This window comes from Rhinatrema bivittatum, unplaced genomic scaffold (assembly GCF_901001135.1).
Source record: "Rhinatrema bivittatum unplaced genomic scaffold, aRhiBiv1.1, whole genome shotgun sequence".
Lineage (NCBI taxonomy): Eukaryota > Metazoa > Chordata > Amphibia > Gymnophiona > Rhinatrematidae > Rhinatrema > Rhinatrema bivittatum.
This window is the reverse complement of record NW_021820761.1, coordinates 21,575-42,282: the sequence shown is the minus strand read 5'-3', so window position 1 is coordinate 42,282 and position 20,708 is coordinate 21,575. Positions and strand designations below refer to the sequence as shown.

Here is a 20,708-nt window from a genome sequence, read left to right as displayed (position 1 = left end):
TTTCACCACCCATGCGCAGTATTTTACATGCTGCAACTCTAAGGCTGCCCTCAGTTTCATGTTTTACGTTTTCCTTTTAATTATCCTGATAATAAGGTCATTAATGTAGTTGTCTGGTTCTGAAAAGTGCTCTATCATGGAAGTGTTGCCTTGGTCTCTTCTGTTGCGATAGAGCTGTCTATGCGGATAGACTCAGTGTCTGGTTTCTCTCAAGTGTAGGATGCTCCTTCACATTTTATGCACTGAACAACATATACTATATTAGAGGAGGAGCATGAGTTGAATGTTTTTCCCATTTGAGTGATTGTGGAGTTCTGTGGTGATATGCTGGCATGGCTTGTAATGTGGTATATTGCATGGATGTGTGCCAGTTTCTTTTTTTTCTGAGTTTGTTAGAAGCTTATTTTTTTACTCTTTTTTTTGCTTCAGATCAGATAGTTGCCTGAAGGCCAGTATTGGTAGAGCAGGGTCTTTTTTTTTTTTTTTTTTTTTTTAAGAGACATCCTCCAGGAGTCTGTAGGTGTTTGATGAATTTTCAGTTTTTCCAGATCTCTGTATGTAATTACAAGGGGTACTTGGCTCTATGGTTTTTCCTTTTCTTTGTCCATAAACAATTAAGGTGGACTTGGGAAGATCAACTGCTTATTCTTGGGATAAGCAGCTTGGAATCTATCTATTCCTTGGGATCCTGCCAGGTACTTGTGACCTGGATTGGCCACTGTTAGAAACAGAATACTTGGCTTGATGGACCTATGGTCTGACCCAGTACAACAAGTCTAATGTAACCAGTATTCTGAGGACAGCAAGATGTTAGTTCTCACACATGGGTGAAATCAGATGAAGTCCGGCATGGAATAGTATGTAAAAGTTTCCAGAACTTTGAGCCTCACTGGGCAAGCCCATGCATGCCATCATACCGCACGTCCATGTGGGGTCCCTTCAGTCTTGTAATTTAGCAAAAAAAAAATTTGGGAGAAACCAACTCAAAGGGTTTCATGAGGACTGACATCCTGCTGCCTTTATACATGGGTAATCCCTAGCTATAGGCTGCCCCCAACAAAAAAAGAAGCAACAAAACCAGAGCCAATGGGCACAACAGTGTTTTTGTTGGCAACAAGTCTTTTTTTGTATTTTAATCTTAACTTATTGGGGGGGGGGGCAGCAGCCTGAAATAAAAACAGGCCCTAGGCAGGAAAGAGTTGGGCACTACACCTCAAACAAGTTCTGAAGAACAGACTGGTCAAATGTGGAGATTACTTACTTGATAATCTCGTTTTCCTTAGCGTAGACAGATGGACTCAGAACAAGTGGGTATAGTGTGCTCGTGCTAGCAGTTGGAGACGGATCTGACGACAGCACGGGTACATATACCCCCACAGGAAGTTAAGCTCTTCAGTAATCTTCCTTGCAAAAGCTGTTATGGATATATGTGTACTGACGATCAAGAAAAATAGTGAAAACAGGATTCCCCTGACCGATTGATAGTAGCTGGAGACCGCCAGCATTCCCAACCGGAAGGCGTCGACACCTGGCAGAGTGGACGCACTCATGTAAGAAGTGAGAAGGCTTACCTTGAATCGGTGAAACCAATGACTACAGGCAGCTGGGCGGGATGCTGAGTCCATCTGTGTACACTAAGGAAAACGAGATTATCAGGTAAGTAATCTCCACATTTCCTGTCGTGTAGCCAGATGGACTCAGAACAAGTGGGATGTACAAAAGCTTTACTCCCGGACCGGGCGGGAGGCTGCCTGAGGACCATTTAAGACTGCCCTCGCAAATGCTGTATCCTCCCTGGCCTGGACATCCAGATGGTAAAACCTGGAGAAGGTATGGAGGGAGGACCATGTCGCCGCTTTACATATTTCTGCAGGCGATAGCATCCTAGATTCCGCCCAAGATGTCGCTTGGGCTCTGGTAGAATGGGCCTTGACTTGTAGAGGCGGTGACTTCCCGGCCTCTACGTAGGCCGCTCTGATGACTTCTTTAATCCAGCGGGCGATGGTGGGCCGAGAGGCCGCTTCACCTTGTTTCTTCCCGCTGTGAAGGACGAACAGATGGTCAGTCTTTCGTACTGTTTTTCTGTCATTTGGCAGATTGCTGCCCAGATATCTGGAATGTCGAGATGGCGTAGCAAACGCCCTTCTTCTGATTTCTTCAGACCTGCCGTAGTTGGCAAGGATATGGTCTGGTTGAGGTGAAATTGTGAGACTACCTTCGGCAAGAAGGATGGAACCGTGCGAAGATGGATAGCCTCAGGAGTGATTCTGAGAAAAGGATCACGGCAAGACAGTGCTTGTAGCTCCGAGATGCGGCGTGCTGAACATACAGCCAGCAAGAACACCATCTTCAAAGTGAGAGAACGAAGAGACAGGCCCCGAAGGGGTCTGAAGGTGGATCCCGCGAGGAAATCCAAAACGAGGTTGAGGTTCCACAAAGGCACTGGCCACTTCAGTGGCGGCCGAATGTGCCTGACTCCTTTCAGGAAGCGAGAAACATCTGGGTGCATGGCAATGGTCTTGCCATCCCTCCTGGGACCATAGCAAGACAGCGCAGCCACCTGAACCTTGATGGAGCTGAGGGAGAGATCCTTCTGAAGTCCATCCTGCAGGAAATCCAAAACAATAGGGATTGTAGTCTAATGTGGATTGGTGCCGTGAGTGCCGCACCAGTCTTCAAATACTCTCCAGATCCTGACATAGGTGAGGGATGTGGAAACCTTGCGAGCTCGGAGGAGGTTATGATTCACTGGCTCCGAGTAACCTCTTTTCTTCAGTCTAGCCCTCTCAATGGCCAGACCGTAAGAGAGAATTGAGCTGGATCCTCGTGAAGGATGGGACCTTGACTTAGCAGGTCCTTGAGCGGAGGCAGGGGAAGGGGCTCCCCTGCCAGTAGTCTTCTCATGTCCGCATACCAGGGTCTTCTTGGCCAGTCTGGTGCCACTAGAAGACCTAGGTCCCGGTACTTCTGAATCTTGTGGATAAGGGTGCCCAGCAGGGGCCACGGAGAAAGGCGAATAGCAGGGCCCCTGGAGGCCATGGCTGAACCAGGGCGTCGATCCCTTGAGAGAACGGATCTCGCTTGCGGCTGAAGTATCTGGGTACTTGAGCATTGGACCTGTCCGCTAGTAGGTCCATGCCTGGAATCCCCCAGTGATCCACAATCATCTGGAAGGCTGTGGGGGACAGCTGCCATTCTCCCGGATTTAGGCTCTCTCTGCTGAGGAAGTCTGCCGTGGTGTTGTCCCTTCCGGCAATGTGGACGGCGGAGATGTCCTGAAGATTCGCCTCTGCCCAAGCCATCAGCGGGGCTCTCTCGAGGGACACCTGTTGGCTTCTGGTTCCGCCCTGTCGGTTGATGTATGCCACCGTGGTGGCGTTGTCTGACATCACTCTGACTGCTCTGTTCCTTAGTCTGTGAACAAATCGCAGGCAGGCTAACCGGACTGCCCGTGCCTCTAGTCGGTTGATGTTCCACCCCGACTCTTCCCTGCTCCACCGTCCTTGGGCGGTGAGTTCTTCGCAGTGTGCACCCCATCCGCTCAGGCTGGCATCTGTAGTGAGCAGAGTCCACGTGGGGGAGATCATCTTTGATCCCCTGCTCGTGTGGTTGGACTGCAACCACCACCGTAGCTGAGTCTGCACTCTGGCCGGTAGAGGTAGACACATGGAGTAATGCCGGAAGCGGGGGCTCCATCGAGAGAGCAGGGAGCGTTGTACAGGTCTCATATGGGCCCTTGCCCAGGGTACCACTTCCAGGGTGGATGCCATGAGACCGAGAACCTGCGGGTAATCCCGAGCCGTGGGCCGACTGGCTCCCATCAAGGACCAAAGACGCGTCTGAAGTTTTAATCTTCTCTTGGTGGTGAGACTGACTGTGTCTGCCTGGGTGTCTAACTGGACTCCCAGATATTCCAGAGATTGGGAAGGCTGTAGGCAACTCTTGTTTAGGTTGACTACCCATCCCAGGCTTTCCAAAAGGGCGATCACTCTGTTGGTTGCCCGATGGCTCTCCTCTCGCGATTTCGCCCTGATCAGCCAATCGTCTAGGTAGGGATGGACAAGGATTCCTTCCCGTCTGAGCACCGCTGCTGCCGCTACGATCACCTTGGTGAAGGTCCGCGGCGACGTGGCCAGCCCGAAGGGCAATGCCCGGAACTGGAAGTGGCGTCCCAGCACCTTGAAGCGTAGGTAGCGCTGATGATCCTGGTGAATCGGGATATGCAGGTAGGCTTCTGATAAATCCAAGGCTGTGAGGAATTCTCCTAGCTGTACTGCGTTCTTGACTGAGCGCAGAGTTTCCATGTGAAACCTCGGGACCCGTAAGTATCGATTGACCGACTTGAGGTCCAATACGGGCCGGAAAGTGCCCTCTTTCTTGGGTACCATGAAATAAATGGAATAATGCCCAGAATTCATTTCCCGTGCAGGTACCGGGATTATGGCTCTCAAGGACAGGCTATTTGAACATGCTGCCTTCTCCCTTGCAAAAAAAGAATTATGTATTTATTTATTTAAAACTTTTATATACCGAGGTTCAATTAACAAGATTAATTATCACTTCAGTTTACATTACAACTAGCGACATTAACAGAGACAGAGACTTGTTTTACAATGAACAGGGTAGAAATAACTTGGATAACCTGGGTAACAAAACAATGAACAGGGAAATACTCTGGGATAACAAATTGTGGGATAACAAAATGTTGGGTAAAGCAACGTAACACTACCGCTGAGATACCAATACTTTCCATATGTGAAATAAGAATATCATGACAAACAGTATCAAATACACTGGAAGTATCAAGTTGGACAAGAATTCCAGCATTACTATGTTCCAAACTACAAAACAGTGTGCCCAGCAATGACAACAGTAGTAATTCTGTATTACGTTACTTTCTAAAACAAAACTGGTTCTCATCAAAATATATCATGGTCTGATAAATTTATTCTTTAGGTTTGAGTGCTTAGGATCATCCCTCTTCCAGCCAATTAACGACCCACCTACAGAGAACATTTTAAGTACTCAAATTTGATTACAAAATGTATGCATTAAATCCTACCTTCCAAATCTACAATCATCATCTCTTGCTTGTTCTTGAGCTTAGCCAAATTTTTGGCTTTCTCCTCCTCCTCAGCCAGCTGAGAGGTACATTCCCCAATTCTATCTTCCATCAATTTCTTTTCCTGTTCATGAAAAGGCAGTCATTTTAAGTAACAGTATGTTTATAACTTGTCCTTGTTTCAAAAAAATAGCTTTCACTTAGTAGCCTTTTATTACTAATTTAGATTATATATATGAAAATTATAAATTTCAGATTCTAGTTTACATGTACAATATTTCTAAGTTCTTCATACATTCAATTGGGTATTTCATTTATCTCGTGTGCAGACTTCAGAAGTTACCTTCACAAATTTGGAATTTTGGTCCTCTAGAAGCAGGATTTCCTCCTCCATCTTCTTAATTTTGGCCTCAGCTGTCACCTTCTCCAGCTGCAGCTTCTGGCGTGCAGCCTCTTCTTCATCAAGTTGCTCCTCTAGATCCTGAAGATATAATATACAATTGTCAAGGAAATCTGACTATGCTGCACTAAAACCTATGCTATAACATTCATCATTGAAGCTTCATTTGTGTAACTGTAGTTATACTGAAAGTATAAGGAAAATCATAAAAACTTCACTACAAAGGTTATAGAATATTCTCTAAGAGCCTAAATTAAAATTAGTAAACGCCAGAGAAAATGTGGCTTAGCTAAGACTAGAACCATCACCAAATCAAATGATCAGTCCAAAAGACCGATGTCTATATTCAATGTTTGTTACATATAATGTAACTAATTATAGAGTATACTAAGAAAACTGCAAGTGAAATACAAGCAAACAATCACAGAAAAGCATGAACAATTGAAACAAAGTGCGCCATTGGATTCTTTTGTTCCCTGTACGTATCCGGATCAGTCCAGACAGTGGGTTACTTCCCCCTTCCGGCAGATGGAGTCAGAGCAAAAACTGAAAGAGCACCCTCCCTTAAGCTGGTGCACTGTACCCCTTCAGTATTTCCTCTGACTCCAGCAGATAGGGTCTCACCTACGATCTCCCTTCTAATTTTGAGAGATTAGCAAATTTATTTTTCTTTCTTCTCTCCTTGGATGGATCAGTAAAAAAAAAAAAAAAAAAAAAAAAGGACAGTCAGAGTAGTTTTTCTCTTAAACAGTTCTTTGTCTTGAGTTTACTACTCCTCAAAGTTTGCCCCCAGCAGCTTGCAGACTGACCTGTTAATGCTGGCAGTCTGTTTATTTGATCCTATTCTTTGTTTGGGGGTAAGTTGGTTGTAAGACTTTCTTCACAGATTTTCTCTCATTCTCTACCAGGGGTGTAAGTTGGTGGTCCAACCTCTCCCCCATGCGCACGGCCTGCTGCCCTGAGAAGCCGATTCCCTTGGGGCAGCACAGACAGACGCAACATTCCTCTGTCAAGAAAAAATAAATAAACGTTTTTCATCTGTTTAGCTGGGTCAGTGCTGGGTTCCGGTGACAGAACCCTCCGTTTTCGCTCTTTAGTGACAGTACAATTCGAGGGTGACTGACTGGGTCTTGCCCTCCCCCCATGCTGCGACCGACGCGTTGCTGAGCATGTGGGGACCTTGGTTCCTGTTATCTTGCTCCGGGCTCTGTATGAGGTGCCTCCACGGTGGGGAAGGGCCCTCGACTTCAGCCGCCTGTTCTTCTGTGCGCGGGCAGGCATGCTCGTCTCTGGAAAGGGTGGGAACGGCAGTCATTTTGTTATCAGGGTCAACAGCTTTAGCGCAGCCGGATGCTGCGGCAGACCTGGGCCGTTCTCCCTCTCCTCCGGTCCTTACTCCGGCACTCCTCCCGGATACAGAGCCACCCTCAGGGGACCCTCCTCCAGCACCTCCTACTGGCTTGCCCCCCCCCCCCCCCCCGCCCCCCGGGCCTCTACTTGAGCCATTTTCAGCAGAATTCATTATTCTTATGCATAATGCCTACCTAGTCAGGCAGGGCCAGCAACAAGATCCAGCGTTCGCCCCTCCTCCGGCTAAGGCCCCTCGGCTAGGGGTTGATTCAGTTGCCCCAGCCCCAGGAGCCACCCTGGGTGCTACGGGCACTTCGGTCTCCCAGGGACCAGAAGGGTTGCTCCCCCAGTGCCCCGGGGGCACCCAGGGATCCGCACGTTTCAGAGTGGTCCCGGCTCCAGTCAACCCGAACATGGACCCCACCCAAGGCTTGGGCATTGACCAAGATCTGGATGATGCGGTGCCCTATTCCCAGTTGGAAGGAGATGATCCTAGAGTTCTGCGACTTTTTCAAAGGGATGAATTGGATCCTCTGATACAGTTTGTCTTGTCAGAGTTGGAGATTGACCCCGCTCCGGGGTACTCCGGGACCCAGTCTGTGACTAGGAAGGGGGACCCCATCATGGCAGGTCTTCGCCCTCCAGCGAGAACTTTCCTGACTCATCCTATGATCCTGGAATTACTCTCACAGGAGTGAGACGCTCCAGAGGCTTCTCTTCGAGTTGGTAGATCGATGAACAAGCTCTACCCACTCCCGGTGGATTTCTTAGACCTTCTCAAGGTCCCGAAGGTGGATGCGTCCGTAACTGCGGTTACAAGGCGGACAACCATTCCGGTCACCAGGGGCGCCGCATTGCGTGATGTTCAGGATAGAAAGCTGGAAGTTTACTTGAAGAGAATTTTTGAAGTCTCTGCCTTGGGCGTCAGGGCTGTGGCTTGTAGCTCTTTCATACAGAGAGCAGGTCTGAGATGGGTCCAGCAACTACTGGGGGCTCAAGATCTTCCTCCCGAGGAAGCGCATGGAGCAGACGCTCTGTATGACCTCCTCCGAATGCTGGCCCGGTCCATGGTGTCAGCAGTCTCGGCTAGACGTCTCCTCTGGCTTTGCAATTGGGCGGCGGATACTTCCTCCAAGTCCCAACTTGGCTCCTTGCCTTTTAAAGGAAAATTGCTGTTTGGGGATGAGTTGGAGCAGATCATCAAATCCTTGGGCGAGAATAAGGTGCATAAGTTACTGGAGGATCGTCCTTGGAGTCCCAGACCATTCAACACCACCAGGACTTGTTTCCGTGGTCAATGACGATTTCCACAGGCCAGACCAGGGAATCAAAGGCCTCCTTCATCCAGATCTCAATCCTGGTCTCATTCCTTTCGGGGCCAAAGACCAGCTAGAGAGGCCTTTCTCAGGGAGCTGCCTCCAAATCTTCCCAATGAAGTCTCGCCGGCCCACTCTTCGATTCCCAGAATAGGAGGTCGTCTGTCTCTTTTCCTCGAGGAGGGGGTCAAGATTACATCAGACCAGTGGGTCCTGGATATTCTAAGAGACAGTTACGCTTTAGAGTTTGCTCGACCACTAAGGGACAGATTTCTCTTCTCTCCCTGCGGTCCCCTGCAGAAGCGCCAGACGCTCGACCGCCTCCTTGGCCTAGGAGCTATTATCCCAGTGCCGCCGTCGGAACTTGGGTGCGGCCATTATTCCGTCTACTTCGTGGTCCCCAAGAAGGAAGGCTCCTTCCGCCTGATTTTGGATCTCAAGATGGTCAACAGGACTCTCAAGATACTGCGCTTCCGCATGGAAACTTTGTGCTCGGTGATAGCGGCGGTACACTGGGGGGAATTCCTCGCCTCCCTGGACTTGACGGAGGCCTATCTACACATACCTATTCAAAAGGGCCATCAACGCTTTCTGCGCTTCAAGATTATCGGCCAGCATTACCAGTTTCAAGCCCTTCCTTTTGGCCTGGCGACCGCCCCCCGCACCTTCACCAAGACCATGGTGGTGGTGGCAGCGGCACTATGGAGAGAAGGGATCCTTGTTCACCCATACCTGGACTATTGGCTCATACGAGCGAAGTCCAAAGCCCAGTGCCAACAGTCGGTCAGCAGAGTACTACATCTTCTCCGCTCCCTCGGTTGGGTAGTCAATTTTACCAAGAGCAATCTCATCCCCCCTCAGATGCTTGACTTCCTAGGGGCGCGATTCGATACCAATGTGGGCAAGGTCTTTCTTCGCCAAGAACAAGCAACGTCTCTCCTCCTACAAGAACAATGGTTTCGTGGCCTCTCGCGTCCGAAAGCCTGGGACAATCTACAGGTTCTCGGCTCCATGGCCTCCATGATAGATGTAGTGCCTTGGGCGCTGGCACATATGCGGCCCTTGCAGAGGGCGTTGCTCTTCCGCTGGAAGCCGGTGTCTCAGGATTTTCAGGCTCCTCTGCCGCTCACGGAGGTTGCTCTGACCAGCCTTCCTTGGTGGCTCCAGCTGGACCACCTGTTACAGGGAGTGGATCTCGAGATGCCACAATGGATTGTCGTTACCTCGGATGCCAGCCTCTTTGGGTGGGAAGCAATATGCGGGAGGCAGTCGACGCAAGGGCAATTGACATCAGCACAAGCTATGTGGCCTATCAAATGCCTGGAGACCAGGGCGGGTCATCTAGCTCTGAAACACTTCCTCCCTTTGATCCAGGTCAGAGCTGTACGGGTTCTTTCCAACAATGCAATCACGCTGGCGTACATAAACCGCCAGGGAGGATCGAGGCGCAGGCATGTCTTGCTGGAGGCGGACAAGTTGATGGCGTGGGCAGAGCTCCATCTCAGTCGCCTGGAAGCTTCCCACATAGCCGGAGTGGACAATGTTCAAGCGGACTTCTTGAGCCACCAATGCATAGATCCGGGGGAGTGGGAGTTCTCACGGATGCAGTCGCTCTCGTCTTCAACGCATGGGGTCTCCCACACCTCGACCTAATGGCCACTCGGAAGAATTCAAAAGCTCCGCGCTTCTTCAGTCACAGGAGAGAGCATGGGGCGGAAGGCGTAGACGCTCTGGTCCTCCCGTGGCTGCGAGGACTTCTGCTCTGTGTGTTTCCACCGTGGCTCCTAGTCGGAAGGGTCATTCGGCGGATAGTGTGTCATCCAGGGCCAGTGATTTTGATAGCTCCAGAGTGGCCTCGACGACCAAGGTTCGCAGACCTGGGCAATCTAGCGGTGGACGGGCCTCTTCGTCTCTGGCATCTTCCGAACCTCCTACATCAGGGGCCTGTATTTTTCGTCCGGGCAGATCGCTTTTGTCTTGCGGCCTGGCTTTTGAAAGGCACAGGCTGAGGAAGAGGGGTTATCCAGAAGGAGTTATTTCCACTATGCTTCAAGCCAGGAAGACGTCCACATCAGTCTCAAATGTCCGGGTCTGGAAAGTGTTTGAGGCATGGTGTACCTCGGTGCATGTTCTCCCGCGTCAAGCCACTGTACAACAGATTCTTACCTTTTTGCAGCACGGCTTGGATAAAAGACTGGCCTACAATTCCCTGCGTGTTCAGGTGGCCGCGCTGGGGGCCTTGCTCACTCGCCTGGAGGGAGCACCCCTTTCTTCCCATCCCGACATAATTCGTTTTTTTTGAAGGGGGTGAAACATGTCAAGCCGCCACTCCATGAGGTATCTCCTTCCTAGAATCTAAATCTGGTCCTTCGGATTCTCGTAGGTCCACCTCTTGAGCCTCTGAAGAGGGCTTCCATCAAGGATCTTACCCTCAAGACGGTATTCCTGGTGTCTATTTGTTCTGCCTGCAGGATCTCGGAAGTCCAAGCATTGTCCTGTCGTGAGCCATACCTCCGCTTCACCAACTCCGGAGTTTCCTTGACCACTGTGCTGTCTTTCTTACCAAAGCTGGTCTCGTCTTTTCATCTGAATCAGTCGGTAGAATTGCCCTCCTTCGCGGACGATGATTCCAGAGATCTGCGATGATTAGACGCCAAGCGTGTTCTTCTTCGATATTTAGAGGTCACGAATGATTTCCGCCTCTCTGACCATCTGTTTGCCTTGTGGAGCGGTCCAAATAGGGGACGCAAAGTGTCCAAAACTACCATTGTCCATTGGCTAACAGCCTCCATATTGTCAGCGCCCCCTGCCAGAAGGCATCCAGGCTCATTCTCTCCGGGCTCAGGCAACCTCTTGGACAGAGAACACTGCGGTGTCTCCACAGGAGATTTGTCATGCGGCGACCTGGAAGTCCTTACATACGTTCTCCCGCCACTACCGGTTGAATCTCCAGGCTATAACCAGAGCCGGCTAATATTACTAACTGCTAAAGCAAACCAAAAGGAATTGGAAGTGCAAGATATAATATGCAGGAGCGGTACTTACATTTAAATAGACGAGCCGTCTTTTAGCTAGTCAAGAGAAAGGACGCCGCGAATCATGATACAAGCTGTATTTTTAGTTCCAAAAGTTTATTTTTGGAACTAAAAATACAGCTTGTATAATGATTTTGATCAGTAGTCATAAATTTTAGGAGATTTTGAGACAGGCGATATAGTACGTACTATCTTCATGATCAAAATTCATTGTTTAAGAGTGATTTCATTTTTATGATTTTGGCGCGAAAATTCAGCTGGATATCGCGAGAGCCTGCATAAATCTTATTCTGTATGGTTTATTTTATTTTTGGAACTAAAAATACAGCATGTATCATGATTTTTATCAGTAGTCATAAATTTTAGGAGATTTTGAGACAGGCGATATAGTACGTACTATCTTCATGATCAAAATTCATTGTTTAAGAGTGATTTCATTTTTATGATTTTGGCGCGAAAATCCAGCCGGATATCGCGAGAGCCTGCATAAATAAACGCCATTCGCGGCGTCCTTTCTCTTGACTAGCTAAAAGACGGCTCGTCTATTTAAATGTAAGTACCGCTCCTGCATATTATATCTTGCACTTCCAATTCCTTTTGGTTTGCTTTAGCAGTTAGTAATATTAGCCGGCTCTGGTTATAGCATAAGTTCTTAAGCTATTTATATAGTTCTGCTAGTATAAAATTTACAGCGAGCTGGTAATTTCAAACTGAGCGTCATTTGTAATTACAGTCAACAGCTAACAAATAGGAATAAGCCGTTCTTTGTGACAACTTACGTTTTGCCAGTCACTGTTATTTTATGAGTGACATCACGTATATTAGTGTATTTAATAGCAGAGCATTGATTTGAACAGTTCAAGAGTGCTTTATGAATGACATTATGATATTTCTATTCTAATATAGTTGTCATGTACAGAACGTTTTTGACTTCAAAGCAGCTATTACGTAGCAATACTATGCTGATAAGAGAAAGTCTATGTGTTTGAGTGGGAATTCATCTGCACCGAAGGTAGACCCCTTTTAAGTTTTCTATATTTTATTTTCTTTCACTTGGCATCCTCAATTATCTTTCATCGGTTGATTTTTGTATTTCTTTATCATTATTCTTTACATTTTTTTTTATTTCTTTTATTTTCGATAAAATAATTATTTTTTAATTTTTTTCCCTTTTATTCTTCATTTTTTTGTTTTCACAATTTTTTTTGTTTTTTTATTTTTATTTATTTATTTATTTATTTTTTCTATTATGGTACATTTCTTTTATTTCATTGTTTTTGTTCAATTAGGCATAATCAATGCGATATTTTCTACATTGACCAAATCAAGTCCTGGTAAAATGAAGTAAGCATTACATATTATATTATTGATGTTCATAATGAGTTTTATAACCAGTATTGACTCCATCGTTTACACCTTCATATTATCTATGACAAAGTCACCATCTCTAATCTCTCTGTATAACAATGTTGTTTAGTTTTTGCATCAATTTTTATGTCTGCCATGCATGTATGTTGTCATTTACTGTATTGTATCCATAAGTACACACATACTCTTATACACATATATATGTAGTTTTGATTTTATGTCTCCTAAAACATGATCGTTTTATGACATATTTTAAATGAATGTATGTTTATTGTTAGTTTTATATACATGTAATTTTTTTATATGTATATGGTTTAATATTTATATGTATGTGTTTTAATTGTTTGTATGTCCATTTTTAGTTGCCCCTGAGGCAGCTCTGTGCAAGGGAGCGAAACTCGGCCAGAGTCAGGCATTTTAATAAAGGGCTTGTCATCATCCAATTCCTATTGTCGTCACTATTTTTGTCTTGATCCATCCAAGTGTGGTTCTATCTGCTTTGATATACTTGATACTGAAGGGATACAGAGAGTGCTCTTTCAGTTTTTGCTATGATTCCATCTGCTGGAAGGGGGACATAACCCACTGTCTGGACTTATTTGTGGTACTACAGGAACAAAAATTAGCAGGTAAGGAATAATTTTCTTATACATCACTATGGGAAATCAAGATAACAGTAAAAAAGTTAGAGAAATGAAGCAAATTAAGGTCAAGAAGTTTCTCAGGGATGAGCAAGATTATGAGAGAGAGTATATCCTTGGGTTAACGAAACATTGGCACCATTTAATACTCAAAAGTGGATTCTTTTTCAGTCCTCAGAAGAATCTTCAAATGAATCAGAAGTATAAGCAGTTTTTGTTTTTTCTTTTTTAAAGAGTGGTCTTATTTACAGACCTAGAAGAGAGTCCAGACTATGTCAGAGACCACCAGGAAGCCAGGATATTTCATGGCACAGATCGGCAACGTGTTCCCAAACATAGAATCAGTGGTGTTGATCTTGTCAGGCAACTGTTAACACCAGTGATATTAAGTGTTTTGAATAAAGGTTTAACTTTTGCTCCTATAGTACTTCATGATTCTTTTGAAAATCAAGCATCTATAAATAGGTTTATCAGGTCATTTACAGACATGTTCATAATTCAAACGCTCAAATTAGATTCTTCCAGTACCTATTTATATAGTGATGTTTAAGAATCTAAATGTTAATGTTTAAGAATCTAGTGTTAACAGATTTACAATGTCTGGAGGCAAGTTGGATTAAGACTGAGCTGAAGAGAGAAAAGCCCTTTGAACACTGTTTGGAGATCCTAATTAAACTAGCAAAGAAGGAACAATGGTGGTGTTACAGCAATCACAATATACAGTGGAGATGCACGGTCAACTTTTAGATTCTGTACTATATTAAGTTAGATACAGACCCAACTTGTGATTTACAGTCAGTAATACAGGTAATTATTTTTTTTGGGGGGGAGGGGGGGAAGAAGAAACTTTGATTAATAAATTCTTAAAAGCTGCACAGCCAAGGATTCCATTATAATATGAAATCCTGAAAGTACACCAATTATTGCAAGTGGCCCCGTGTCATTGAATAGATCAGTTTTAGAGCCACTAGTGACTTTTGATGATTTTTTTTTTTTAACAGCCAGTGGTGCCAGTCAATCATGTGTAAAACATCACACATGCTTAGAAAATTGGCAGAGATGCAACGGGTTACATCTAATATATTAGTAACTATGGATGCAGAATTATGGGAGTTAGCATTCGGAGTGAAGAAAATTTTAGCCACAGAGAATACTAATGAACTTCATCTACCTTAATGTACTTAACAGGGACTTATTTCAGAAACAAATTTTATAAGCTATATGAAGTGGCGACGGTGTCTCCATTTGCCTATATAGATAGATAGATAGATAGATAGATAGAGAGAGTTCATTAGTATCCAGGCCAATAGGTCAGTTTTCAATTGGTGTAATTTATTTATTTATTTTTAGATTTTTATATACCGGTGTTCCTATATGAAATAAAGATCACATCGGTTTACATTGAAACAGAACATGAAAATTGCCAAAAGGCATTACATAGAACAAGGTTATGAAACTTGGAACAGTGTACATAAGTTCAAAATTTAACAATAACGTTGTAACATTGATGACCAAAAGATAAAGGAGAAAAAAAAAAAAAAAAGACTTAAACAATTAAGTTGACAGGTCTTATTGAGCATAAACATTATAACGTATAAGTGAGAAAGTCTCAAGTGTCCTGCAGCAAGAGATTAGATACCGAAGTAGGTAGTGGTATGGAAAATGGGGGTTTGTGAAGAAGATATGTTCTTGCTGGTTGGAGGGGAAAAAATGATGATCATGGTCCTGGAAAAGCTTGGCTAAAGAGCCAGGTTTTAAGTTTTTTTTTGAATGAAGAGTGGCAGAACTCAAGCCGAATGTCAGGTGGGAGCGCATTCCATTGAATGGGGCCTGCTGTAGATATGTGTAATGATGCAGACTTCCAACTTGGTGGGGTAGGTCTCTAGACTGTTATTGAAGGGCCTGCTGAGATCTCTGCTTCTTCCCCTATATTGGCTATAACATCAAGTCCTGATGGCATCTTCCTCCCATCTGCGGAGGTCCCTCTTCCATTGGTTCTCTCTGATATTACCAGATCCATTGGAAATATTGAGAAACCCCCAAATGTTTTCACAGATGTCTGGAGGATTGTTGCTAAACTGGACAAAAAGCTAACCCAGATTAGTATAATTTCTTTTGAAATTAGAACCAAAATGGAGACCTAAGAATTACATTTGAAAGGTCCTGAGAGGTCATTATCTGTGCTTAATTCTCAAGCAGCATCCTTACAAACGTCTGGGGCTTCTCATATAAAGAACAGTTTATATTTACACAATTAATTGGAATTGCCGGAAATTACTTGAGGCTGAAGAATTTGCATTTTCTTAATTTTTGTTATACAAGGTTGATGATATATGAACTGTTTAAAAAATATTTGACAGACCTTTTGGCTATACCTGAGGATAAGATGCCAGTTTTATCAAGAATTTATTATTCACTTAGAAAAGTTTTAAATGAAGAGGGAAGGGGGATGGATATTTTCTCAGAGTCTTGTGTTACTACTTTGCTTGAGGCTTCGCTGGCTGACATTCCTACTGGAGCCACATTATTGGTTTCTATCTGCATGGAACAGGATAGGAATCTAGCCTGATGTATTTCAAGAATGATTTTTCCTTTTTTGAGAAAAAATTACAGGTTTTTCTGGATGTGTCCAGAGTTACTCAATCTTGGAGGAAATTTTGTTAAAGCAAAACGTATTGGCCCTTGGGGTAACCTGTTTTCTTAAATTTCCTTGTAAGTGTTTAGTCACTTTTCAAAATAAGTTTGTATTTTTGGACCCATTACAATTAGAAAACTTTATTAGAGATGAGTGAAGAAACTAGATAAGGGAATCATTGCTACTTGAATGTATAAGAGGTAATTTGCTGGCTATGTAATAGTTTGGTTTTCCCAGATTCCTCTTATTTGACTAATATTGCTCTTGGAAATGTTTTCCCTCCCCCCATTTATCAATGTGGGCTTGATGATATTTAATTCTTTGAATATGGTGGTTTGTTAATTTTGTGAATCTGGTTCAACAATCTGGCGTTATTTCATTGTCTGTAAATGAAAAAAAAAAAAGAAAATTAAAAAAAATGATGAGTCATATGCCCCGTGTTACCTATGGAGATGGCAGTAAGGTCATCTGAAAAAACTGCTCATTAAACATGCACAAAATGCAATCTTTGCCAACACACTGCATGGACAGGAGGGATAAATCCAGTTTTGAGGGTATCTGAGCTATCAGACAATTTATAGGTCACATTTTGTGGTGTGTGTTAAAATACAATTGTTCTAAAATCTATGAAGATTGTACCAAATGTCTGATAAGGACAAGATTAATAGAGCATAGGAGTTGTCTAAATATCAGAAAGACCCAAGGTCTGCTAGAACACTGCTTGACACAATTTGCACATAATTTTCAAGATATCAGATGGACTAATAGATCACATCCGACCTTCTCTGATAGGAGATGAGATAACCATTTAAAGAGAGTGGGTCTAAGTTAATTTATCTAGAGGCACCAATGAGAATCAGTTTTTTATATCATCAAGAGAAGAGATACGATTGGTTCCTGATGAAGAGACCGTAAGCTTAAAACTGGCAGTGTATTTGATTGTGCAGGACACACTGGAATGTGTTGTAGTCCCCAAGGCAGAAATACAAGTTTAAAAAAATAGGATCCATGTCAGACTGCAAGACCTCAATTATGGATATCAGAAGACATAAGCAATCTTTTCAACATCGGGGCATATATAACATATTTGTTGCACACATCACCACAGTTAAGTTGGTCTGATAGAACACTTCAGGATAAAGCAGTTTGAAGACCACTGTGGGATGGCTGTATTTGTATGTATGTATGTATGTATGTATGTATGTATGTATATATATATATATATATACACATACACATACACATAGAGGGCCGGATTTTAAAAGCCCTGCGCGCGTAAATCCAGCCAGATTTAAGCGCGCAGGGCACTCGCGAGCCAGCGCGCCTATTTTGCATAGGCCGCCGGCGCGCGCACAGCCCCGGGACGCGTGTAAGTCCCGGGGCGTGGCGCCGGCCCGGGGGCATGGCCGAGGCCTCTCGACCAGCCCCTGGGTTGGGTGATGGCGCGCCAGCGGGCTGCTGGCGCGCGCAGATTTACACCTGCTTTTGGCAGGCGTAAATCTGCCAAAGGTAGGGGGGGGTTTAGATAGGGCCGGGGGGGTGGGGAAGGTAGGGAAAGGGAGGGGAAGGTGAAGGGAGGCGGAAGGAAAGTTCCCTCTGAGGCTGCTCCAATTTCGGAGCGGCCTCAGAGGGAACAGGCAGCACTCGCCGGGCTCGGCACGCGCAGGTTGCACAAATGTGCACCCCCTTGCGCGCACCGACCCTGGATTTTATAAGATACGCACGGCTACGCACGTATATTATAAAATCCAGCGTACTTTTGTTCGCGCCTGGTGCACGAACAAAAGTACACGCGCGCGTAAATTTATAAAGTCTACCCCAAAAGTTTTAATGTGATTGTCATTTTTTAAAATATTTTTTACAGTTTACTGATGATTATACTGAAGATGATTGATATTTCTTTTCACAATCATCCATGTATGAAGGTCTAATTTTTATAATTTAGACGATTTATGTTGTGGATCTTAATTTGTGTGTAAGTTCAAACATAGTTTTGCTGATTGCTTAGTAAAAACATCTTTTTCCAAATTCATATCTAACCTCTTACCAGTAATAAAATAAATTTAAAAAAATAAAAAGGCACTGCTTAAAGCGCAGAAGTAGTAAACAGATTTGGAACATCACTTTTTTTTTTTTTTAAACTTGACTAATTATTAAATTCAAAATAAATCTAATCAAGAGGACTGGGGAAGGGCGGAGGTGGACAGTGGTTGAGGAAATCCCATATACATTAAACAATCCAAAGAAACAAATATTCACTAACCCCGAACCTGCTACATGAAGTGACAACTAGGAAAGGACCAAATCTCGAATGATTGTGCATGAGATGGGAGGTGGAAGAACCCTGGTAAAAGACTTGGCCAAAGGAAAATCATTTGCTGGTCATATACTCAGAGGCTAAGGTGGCAAACTAGCTAATCTAGCACTGAAGGGCATGATAGAGGCCAAAAGAGGAAAGCAGAGAAAACAGTCTCAGATGAACACATTAAAAATGGTCAAGATCTGGAAATGTGTGAAACCAGAAAGTTGAGGAAACCTTAGTACTGAAGGAGATGCTAGATAAAAGTTTAAGCTGGATTTTTCAGGTCAGGCTTGACACCTACAATAAATGTTTCCAAGAAGGAATGTTTTTCTTATATTATCAAATTGCAGTTGAGGAACGGGTAGACAGTGTGACTTGTTCAGGATTTCAAGCCAGGGGAAGATTGACTCATATTTCAAAATTCTTAACACAAGCTCACTTAACACTAAACCACTTCATTTCTAAAGAATAAATGAAGTGTAGTTACAAAAGTTTTTGAGAGAAGAGTCTAAAATCTTAGCCAAATTTACAGAAAGTCAAGTTTGTTTTTTTTAATGCTAAATATACCTGAACGTGTGTCTGCATCTTTTTCTTTTCACTTTGAAGTGCTTGGTTCCTTTCTTCCTCTTCCTCCACCCGGGATTCCAGATCATGCAGGATTTCCTCCAATTCTTGCTTCTTGGCTGCAAGGCGCACTCTCATCTCCTCTGCTTCAGCAAATAGCTCTGTCTCTGCTTGCAACTGCTCGGCCAGAATGTTTTTCTCTTCTATTAGCTATTGTCACAAAATATATAGCCTCAATGCTTCAATAATGCATGCATCAAGGTTCTTTCCAGTACAGATGTCCATCTTTCAACTTGTTAAAAAAAATGTGAATTTAGTAGTGAGAGGAAAAATTGCATGTGGCCCTTCCTATAATACTTAAAAACAATTAACACCAAATTATGTTTATCCTGTGCTGAAAATGGGTCTAATTGAATTCTTCCCCATTCACTTTTCTCTCATCGAATACCAGGGTACCAACCAGTGGTACAGAATAAGTAATCTCGAAGCAGGCAGAAAGCGAAGTTGCTTACCTGTAACAGGTGTTATTCTAGGACAGCAGAATATTAGTACTCACATGTGGGTGACATCATCCGATGGAGCCCGGCATGCCACTATCCACACATCCATGCGAGATCTCTTCAGTCTCTTAAGTAGATCACGAAAAAATAAGACAAGCTAGGAGAATCCAACTCTGTGGGGTGGCAGGTAGGTTTCCCGAGGACTAACATCCTGCTGTCCTAGGAGAACACTTGTTACAGGTCAGCAACTTCACTTTCTCCTAGGACAAGCAGGATGGTGGTAGTCCTCACATGTGGGTGAATGCCTAGCTACAGGCTGGATCCAAGACCAATGGGACCAACAGACACCAACAGGCACAAAACAGAAGTGCTGTTGGTAACATTGGGAACAGCCTGAACCCAAAATAGGGCCATAGATAGGAAGAGTTGGATTGACAGCTGAAAAAGATTTCTGAGGACAGACTGGCCAAATCTGCTATCACAACGGCCACCCTGTCCAGACAATAGTGAGCTGCAAAGGTGTAGAGAGAACTTCACGTCGCAGCCTTACAGATCTCCCTCATGGAAACTGCACACAGGTGGGCTACAGTAGTGGCCATGGCCCATCAGTTGCAGCCCTGCCTGGTCACAGAAGGCGATGCATTTGGCTAGCCAGGTAGAAAGAGTCTGCTTGGTAACAGCTATACCCAGACTGTTGGGGTGATAAGAAATAAATAGTTGAGCAGATTACCTGGACTGGACAGCAGGCCAAAGACAGAAGGCCAAGGCCCTTTTACAATCCAGTGTGTGCCAGCACCCTTTCACCTGGGTTGGAATGAGGTCTAGGGAAAAAAGTGGATGGGACAATGGACAGGTTAAGTTGGAATTCTGTAGCCACCTTTGGCAGGAACTTAGGGTGGTGCATTCGTGGGACCATCTGGGCATGGAAAAACCTTGTGTAGGGCAGATGTTACCAAGGCATGCAGCTCACTGACCCTGCGTGCAGATGTGATCGCTATCAGGAATATGACCTTCGTCAAATCTTAAGAGTAGAGGAGTGCAGCGGTTCAAACAGCGGTTTCATCAATTGGGTCAGCACCACATTTAGGTCCCAGGACACTGCGGGGGCCTGCGTAGAGGCCACAATTGAAGCAAGTCACACATGAAATGCCCTACAAGGGGCTGCACCAAGATATGTGAGCCATCCATCACCTGGTGGTATGCACCAATGGCACTCAGATACACCCGAACAGAGTTGGTTTTAAGCTCGGTCTCCAAAAGGTGCAGCAGGTAAATCCAGGACTTCCCGGGTCACTCAGGAGAAGGGATCGAGGCCCTTCTGCTCACACCAGATTGTAAACCTCCACTACTTCAAAGCATAAGACTTCCTCTAGTGGACAGCTTTCTTAAGGCTACCAGGACCCGAGACATGTCTTCAGAAATTCACAGGCTGCAGGATCAACCTTTCAATATCCAGGCCCTCAGGGTCAGGGCCAGGAAGTTGGGGTGGCGTAATCTGCCCTGATCCTATGTAAGGTGGTCTGGGGTAGTCCCCA

General features: G+C 44.6%; 1 protein-coding gene across 1 annotated transcript in view; it reads right to left on the bottom strand.

The window, feature by feature from the left end:
* The window catches only part of LOC115082090 (myosin-10-like), a gene marked incomplete at its 5' end in the record, with an annotated part of 159,599 nt that overhangs the window by 120,212 nt on the left and 18,679 nt on the right, over positions 1 to 20,708 (bottom strand). The window contains 3 exon segments of the mRNA XM_029586357.1: positions 5,063 to 5,186; positions 5,406 to 5,543; positions 18,677 to 18,883. Coding sequence (XP_029442217.1) covers positions 5,063 to 5,186; positions 5,406 to 5,543; positions 18,677 to 18,883 — 469 coding nt within the window.